This window comes from Egretta garzetta, unplaced genomic scaffold, assembly GCF_000687185.1.
Source record: "Egretta garzetta isolate BGI_Z169 unplaced genomic scaffold, ASM68718v1 scaffold178, whole genome shotgun sequence".
In the NCBI taxonomy this organism is placed as follows: Eukaryota; Metazoa; Chordata; class Aves; order Pelecaniformes; family Ardeidae; genus Egretta; species Egretta garzetta.
Window position 1 is genome coordinate 177,489 of NW_009260506.1, and position 8,673 is coordinate 186,161.

Sequence of the window (8,673 nt, forward strand, 5' to 3'; positions counted from 1 at the left end):
CCCTCCTCTCAGGCAGTTGTAGGGAGCGATAAGGTCTCCCCTCAGCCTCCTCTGCTCCAGGCTGAACACCCCCAGGTCCCTCAGCCGCTCCCCAGCAGCCTTGGGTTCCATGGTATTTACTTTAACTGATCCACATAAAGTGAGCCCTATGACTGTCAAAATCCTGACTGTTAAAGCCAGACTGTTAAAGACAGAAATTCCCTTGAGCTCAGCCTCTTCCTTTCATCCCTATTCTGCCAAGTCCAGTGTCTAACAAAGTTGGTGAAACTTTTTATGCCAAAGTTGAAAAATATAAAACTGACAACCAAGGCTGAAACTGAGAAACAATTATAGGAGTTACACATTTGCCATCTCCTCTCATATTTTTTACTTGCAACTTGTGCAAGAGAAACTTGTGCCGCACGGCCCCCCTGTGCCTGCCCACCACCAGCATGCTCCTCAACGGCGGCAGCAGCACAAGTCTGTATAGATCCAAACCAGAAATGCCACCGCCACAGGGAAAATAATACAACACAGAAAGAATGGTCCCCAGCAGAATCATCTTTTGCAACAGAACAAAACACAGGGAGATCACAATGAATAGAGAAGAGGGCAAGGAGATGTGAAATGAGCGGCAGAAAAGAAAAACAGAGGGAAGGTTAAGTGGAGTAGGAAAGTACAGTTTCTTCCTTCAAGTTTAAACAAAAGAGAAAAAGAGAAGAAAAAAACACATGGAGAAGGCCTGGCTTATGAATTAAGAAAAAAATAAACTCCCTTCCGAAATAATAGCTTTCTCGCTCCAAGGTTGTGAACTTAAAATAAAAGCAAGCCTCAAAAGGCCTTATTCCTCATGGCCTCTTTTTCTACTCCTTCAAAAAAAAAGGGGGGCTGGGGATCAAGAAGTTAACTGAATGTTTGCAGAGCAAACCAGAACTACCACGGACCTCAAAAAAATTAGTTTGAAAAACTCCACAATGAACTCCTGTGCTTTCCAGATCTTGTTCACTACAGTCATGTTCAAGGAGGACTCCCCATTTCAGAGGAACTGTATTCATAATCTCCAAAATACTCTCCTTAGCAATTCACTTCTGACACTTGAGAAACTGAGTGAACAAGGTTCTAAAGTCCAATTTGCTGCTATTTCTGCAGCAGGTAAATCTGATCAGATCCTTCGGAAAAAAACCAAAACCCCCCACCTTCTTACCGCTGACATCCTTCATAGAGGGTAACTGCAGACTTTAACTGGAGATCAGAAATGAACACCAGTCTCCAATGATGGCAATTTCCATTTAAATTTGTATAATAACATACCACATTTAACCACATGAATGAGGATCTCATTTACACGTGAAGATTGCTTTGTACTTGTAAAAGTACTATTTCTGTGTGTTCCAATTTGCAAATTGAGAGAGGCAGACTGAAAATGTAATATCTATATTTCTAAGATCTTGGGTCTAAATTTAAACATTAAGTTAGTGTAAGAATATAAGACATAAATACCAGGACACCTGCAATAGCCACACAAGTTAGTAGAAATGGCAGGTGCTTAAAATAGTCACTAAATATAAAAATTATTACAACAAACATCAGTAAACACAAAATAATCAATTAAAAACAAAACATGAACTTTGGTGTGGTATCCATACAATCATTGGTATTAGTGCCAGGAATGATAAATGGAGGGAAACAGCAACCAATTAATAAGGTATGTGCACTTCCCCTAATTTATTTCTTTCCATGTTAATTCAGGTCTTTATTTTAGAAAAGCAAAACAAGGAAATTACTTTTTTGTTTTAAGACCAAGACTTCACAGCAACAACATGTAAGACTCACATGAATATTTAGAAAGAAAATAATGTTCTTGTTACAGTTATTATTCAAGATTTATAGTAGTTTCTGGAAGTCTCAAATGCTATAAATTCAAAGAAAAAAATGTATATTGTCAATAACTACTATACTACAATACTATAGTATATATACTATAAATAACACAAACAGAACCAGGTTTATGCCTGTTTCTCATCATGACCAAAAGGCATTAGCAAGAAAAGTGACGAAACCTCTGTAAACAGGCAAGGACCACGTCTGGAGAATGCTAGAAGGAAACAGGTGTGAAACATGTGATACCTATTTTCTGAAATCCTTTCTACAGGATATTTGTTCGTAAGGAGCACTGCATGCACAGAGGATAATTTGTTTCTCAGGAGTACATTTAATCTTGCTGATTGTTCCTCAGTCATTATTTATCCTAAACACCTTTCTGGGAATGGATTGTCTGAAGAAACCAATCCAGCTGACAGGTCTGATCCAAAGCACAGAAGGAGCAGTCCCTTCTCTTGTATTCTTAGATTAATAAATCTGTCTTATGAAAAATTCAAATCACTAATTCCTTTCCATAGCATCTTTCTTGCCTTTGGTTCAAGCATGCACATTATTTTATCCTTCCCAGCTTCTGAAAAAAGTTGTTTGTTTAAATTTCCTCAAGTAAAAGTACAAGGAAGCTAACCTACATACAGGACTGAAGCTCTGGCATTCTGCACTGCTGCAGTCCATCACAAGAACAAATTAAAATATTATATACATTAGCCTCTGTACTATTAAGTCTACAGAAGGTTTCAGATGGAGCCAGCCTTGATCTTACCTGTCCTGTATCCTGTGTTGTTGAGGTACACTGCAAACGTACGTATTTCATGCTGAGCCTGCCAGGACGGAGAAGAACAGTTCTCGTTGTTAGTGTAAGTGTTGTGGTTGTGGACATACTTCCCCGTAAGAATAGAGGAGCGAGATGGGCAGCACATGGGTGTTGTCACGAAGGCATTGATGAAATGAGCACCACCGTGTTCCATGATCCGCCTTGTTTTATTCATCACTTGCATAGAACCTGGAAAAAGAAAACCATCTCAGAATTATTTTCTTGTTTCAGTCACAAGAGCCAAGAGCTCACGTGTTACATCAGAGACCAGAATGAAGCACAGGTAGTAAGGGCACTGTAATCTCATAGTTAACCCAAATCCAGAGAGTTTATTCTCCCTCCTCCAGTGAAGTTTTCCCACTGTTTTAAGAAGGACCAATTACTGAAGTCCTAAGTTAAGATTGACGCCAACCTGTTGACATAGATCATAACGCTTTTTAAATTTCTCTCTCTCTAGGCTCAAGATTTACCACTATAACTATCTGCACTATCTGTGCAGCCTTTCTGGAGCCACCAGTACTGTTCCAGTAGCTGAAGGCAAGAACCAGCATGAATTAGGCTGAGACAACGTGGCCTGAGGGTGAAATTCACTTTGTGCAGCAACCCTGACCAAAGTTTGCATACTCCTTAAGCATTATTTAATCCTTGGTTTCAGAAGATACCTGATGCACTGCCTTTCGTGCCAACCTTCTGCAAAAGGCTGAGGGTTGTAATTACAGAATCACAGAACCATTGAGGTTGGAAGAGACACTTGAAGATTATTTAGTCCAACCCCCTGCTCAAGCAGGGTCTGCTAGAGCTGTTCTCTAGATAGAAGGTTTTTTTCCCTTACGTGAGTTATTAGCAGGTATTGATTTCTGTAACTTTCACTGAACCGAAGACAAAGTAAAGCCCTCATAATAATTTCTATAAGCAGCCCACTGAGTTCCATCTGTCCACTTGATCCGTTTCGATAATAGTTACCTAAAACTCTATGAATTTTCTTAGACTTGGTTCTGCAGAATCAGGTTTTTAGATGACTACTTGGGATAGATAACATCGTGTCATTTATAACCATCATCTAAAAACAAACAAGCCAGTTTAACTGGTGGGGACTTGGATGAATTGGGGTAACGGGAATAAAAGTCTTTTTGCCAACAATTACTAAAAGCCACACTGCTGCCAAATGGCTGTTGTTTCCTACTTAAGACAAGGCTTTGGACAAGGACTGGATCTCTACCACAGACAACCACCTAGCTAAATCTGGATCCATATCAGAGTTCTTCCTACATGCAGAAACACCAAGGATCAGAAGAAAAAAAAGAGATTTTGTTTCCCTCATCTCTTGGTGCCTGGTACTTAAAACTGCATCAGAGTGAGTTATACTTGATCTAGGAAGAATTTCCATTTTCCAAAGAGCTTGTAATGGTACCTGTGATCAGCATGACCTTGCAAAGGAGAGTAAACCTTTCCATCACCAACCCTCCCTTCTTGTTATGAGCAGGGAAAGCCAATAGACAACATGGAGATGAAGGTATGGGTTCATGCTGGAGTAGGGTTGGGGCTAACTTACCCAAGGTTGAGTTGGATTAATAGTTCAGCTTTAATCAATGCATCCTGCAACCATCTGGCACAAACTGTATGTTGTTTCTGTCAATAATGGGTTTAGGTTTCTTCTAAGCTCTTTAGGCAGGGATTTCATTATGAAATTGCAACAGTAAGTCGATTTGATACAGGGCACATTGATATAACCAGGAGTCAAAACCTAGAGGGAAAATGGTCATAAGCCACATACGAAATCTGACTCTCTGGCACCATGAAGGAAGGTTAATTGCTACTGTAGATCATTTCACCTAGAAACTGCCATCGTATTAGTTTTCTTGAAATCATTTTATTGGAATGAATATAAAAAAAAAAATTTAAAAATTTGTTTGTGCATTTCTCAGGTCAGAGCACATCTCTGTCACATCACTTTGTGACAACAATCAAGTTCCTGAAGAAAGCAAGATTTTTTGTTTCCATAGCCGTGGGATAAGTGTTTGTCCTCAAAGGCACTAACAACACAGTTAACAATTATAACAGTCAATTATACATTATGTGAGCCTGAAAACTGTGGACATTTCCTCTGTGTTGTCTTATGAGCTAGCCCAAGCATAAATAGGCAGACCAAAAGAATGTTTTCTCATCCCAATATTAAAATACAATCAAACAACCCCTTTAAATGACAGAGGCATCTGTGCATAAATAACAGTACATGTTAAGACTCCCCTTGGGGACAGTAACCTCCTTTAATAAAACTGCTGTAATGACAAGGCCCTATATATCAACAGTCTTTAATACAAAAACATATGATCTAATCTGCTTCCCCAGCTTCAGAACTAACACAGAGTGACAGATCAGTGGAAGGTAAAAATCCAGCATACTCTTCTGTACAGTCTTAAGTAGGCCAGCTTTAAATATTTTAAACAGCATTAAACCAGCCAACCAAAACTTATTTTCTTCAGCTTGCCTCCAATACAAATATAGACTTATGAAAAATAGTAGAAATTGATCTTTCTGTGGCAGAAGATTAGTTATGTGTTAATCAAGCAACTGGAACCTCACCAAATCACCTTTAGAGTTGGAAAACCTTCCGGGGTTTCATTAGTGGATGTATCAGGGGAAGTCATGCTTTGAAGTCTCAATATTTAATTCAGACAATGTTCTGTTACCTGTCTAAAACTATTGATAATAAATAAAAATTATTTAGCAGTTAAATTTGAAATTTTAAGCTATTTAAAAAAAAATTCCATTGGACTACCGTGAAAATATGAAAGTTTAATCATTTTGATGCATCCAAGCTGTTCACTGAACAAAGCGAAGCAAAGCATAGGTTGAGATTCCACTTGAAATTTGTGTGGTATCCATAACTTCGCTTACTGTGTCTGCACAGATCACTTTAGGGGTAGGGCTGCTATTTTGACTAATGGGTAAAATATGCTAGTTGTTTATGAAATAATATTGACTTTCTCATTAGTTGTGTTTTGTTGGCAGAGGTTATAATTTACAAGTTTTAGGGAGCTCCAGCTGTTGAAGAACTTGTATTAAGTCCCAAGTGACTTAGTCTACCCTGAAGCACAATTTAAGAAGTGGTATCCATACACAGATAAGTTAACTGAACCCCAAAATGTTAATTAACTGTACCCTTAATTAACTAAGATAACTAAGAAAAAGTACCTGCCATGCCACTTTCGTAGTTTTTCAGAGGAAGCTGTAAGAACATACAAATCACCTCTCACTCAGATTTCTCTAATGTGGCTGAAATATCTTCTGAACAATCAGATCTTTCTCCAACTATGAGATAATGAAATAAGCTGGTTTGTTAAACCACAGCAATATGGTAGGCAAACCTAATTAAACTGGAGATGCTGATTCTATCACACAGGGGACATCAGCATTATACCAACTTGGACTTAAAATGGCTCTAATGGGGAAAAAAAAGTCTTTGTTTCTAATTAATTCTTTCTCCTCGTCAGGATATTCCTCTTCTTTATACTCTGCTTGTCAGTACAACTCTTTTGATTAGACAGTCAAATGAGTGTGTACGTTTCAGTAGTTCTTGGTGTTCTCATTTGTCTTCTCCCATTTGTATCCATTACAATTTACACTCATTCTCCTTTGACCTGGAGATTCTGCATCCTTTTCATCAGCCCCTCATCAATCTTTTCCTTTTTTCAATACAAGGCTGAGGTTTTAAACTCATGGTTCACACTAGTGTAAATCAAAAAAAACAAAAAAAAAAGTTATACTCTCCTGAAAGGATGACATTCTCTTTCTGGTAAACTCCACTTGCTACTGGGTACATTGTTAAATCTATCTTAAATTAAATAAAGGAAAGGCTATTGAGAGCACTTGAGATTGTGTTGTCTTCCCTTTGCCTCAAAAGGAGCCACAAAAGAACAATGAAAGCTACAATACCCTTCAGTTACAGAATATTCTTAGATGAAATCTTAGTTATGCACAGCTTCCTCTGCTACGCTTTCATAGCTTCCAAGTTTTCCTTAGCTTTTATTTGTAATTCACATCTTGTTTTCATCTTTCTTAAATGCATTAACCACAATCCCCACAAATGGCAATTTTGATTAACTTGGACAGCTCACCAGACAATAGACAAGAATAAAAATTAATTCAAACAAATATTGGGTCTCACAAAGCCATTAGTGGCAGATGACTAATATCAAATCTCAGCTTCATCAAATGGATTTTCCTTAGTTAGATCCTAATTTGTGTGGACACATGCCCATTATGCTTGAAATTGGAAGGCATCAGATTATCAGAGAAGAGAAATATACTGCCCAAAGGACTGAGACAATTGCATCAGGAACAAGCAGGCTAGCATAACACAGAAGATGATAAATTTTTTAGGACCACCTTCTGAGCCTGCAAGATAACGTACTTAGGTTCTTATGGGTATGCATTATTTAAATGGCTTTATTTGTGATCCAAATAACCATTTAAAAAAAAAAAAAAGTGAAAACAACAACAAAAAAATCTTCTGATTCCACTAATTTGAATTACATTTGTATGTGGTGGGGTTACTGCCATAGAGGGCTTTCACACCACCTTGGAGAAGAACGTGACATCTATGATACTGCAGAAAGGCAGCAATACTGATAAAAAGAAAGCATCTGTAAGAACACTGCCACATTGCTGTGATTAACTTCCCAAGTAGATGAGTAAGTGTATACGTAATATAAGTTCATTAACTTCACTATTGTGTTCTGTTTCTTCCATGAGGTCTGTTTTCCAATTTTTCCCATCCATACTAGAAATTGATGCAGTAACTGTCAAAAACCCCCACCAGACTGCACATATACAAGCTCTTGTCTTTCAGATGATCCAGGCTTTATAGTCACTAAACGCATATTTCTAATGCAAAATTATTAATGTAAACTAGTTTGTACTAATCACTTCTCCTAACTACAGACAACATTTGGTAAATATAAGCTTGTTCAGGTAACAGAACAAAACACAAACTCTGTCAGTTAATTCATTAGGCAAAGCCTATGTTTAATCTTCATCTCCTTTCTTCAACAATTAACACAGCATTGAATAATACAGTAAAACCTTTTCATACTAAGTGATTTTGGTCAGTAATTAACTACACATCTAAATGGACAACACTAAGAATAGTATGACTATGTTAGGTAACATTTAAGTAATTAAAATTAAAATTGTATATGTAATGAATGTCTGCAATTACCCCCAAAAATTTGGGTAATTACATGGTGCAATAATCAGTTATGAATTTAAACCTACTGCTTTGGCTTGTAGCTTCCTAGGTTACACTTGCAATTGCCAGAATCATAGTTTAGATGTCTAGATGAAGACAGACAGGCAGGAATCTGGTATTCCCACAGAAACAGGAAGTTTGACATTTTAAGTTGAGACTATGCTGTCCTTGAATTGCACACAGATGGAAATTATTTTCTACATAAAGGTAGGTTTAAACTTTTGTTACTTGTTCTTCCTATCATTTTTCATATTGAAAAGGATAATTATTTTGAACACAAGAATCTAGCTTCAGGGAAAAGCGGGTGCCATACTCGTTAGCTAAAATTCTCTTTATGTTGGGCTCTTACCAAGTTCTACGTCCTGATCATCAGTAAGAACAAGGATGATGTTTGGGCGGATGTTTCTACGGTCTCTTTGAAATCTTCCCTTCAGACGCTGATTTAACAGGAAAGCTGAACTTCCATCCAACAGTGATAAAGCAGTCATCATGAATAATCCAAGGACAATACTATGCTGTGCCATATTGTGCTGATTTAGTGTTCTCTCTGAACAAGGTAGGTTAATGGCTTCTATTTCTTTTTTGTTTGCAGATCTCCTATAAGGGAGAGGGAAACAAGTATGTATTTATACCTTGACCCCTCTTGTCCCCCCCAAAGAAAGGCATGGTTCTCTCCAAAGAAGTAAAAAGCAATATACTTGAAATAATCTAACTCCTAAGGGAAAAAAAAAACAAACTGCAAAACCAAATC

At 37.6% G+C, this 8,673-nt stretch overlaps 1 protein-coding gene across 2 annotated transcripts in view; it reads right to left on the reverse strand.

Moving 5' to 3' along the window:
• The window catches only part of SULF2 (sulfatase 2), a 62,643-nt gene extending 54,191 nt beyond the window's left edge, over positions 1–8,452 (reverse strand). For both annotated transcript variants that reach the window (XM_009644566.2, XM_009644565.2), the window contains exons 1-2: positions 8,272–8,452; positions 2,621–2,860 (exon numbers count right to left, since the gene is read on the reverse strand). In XM_009644566.2, the coding sequence (XP_009642861.1) occupies positions 2,621–2,860; positions 8,272–8,446 (415 nt within the window). In that variant the 5' untranslated portion in view covers positions 8,447–8,452. The remainder of the gene's footprint in view (positions 1–2,620; positions 2,861–8,271) is intronic.
• Between the last annotated feature and the right edge of the window lie 221 nt (positions 8,453–8,673).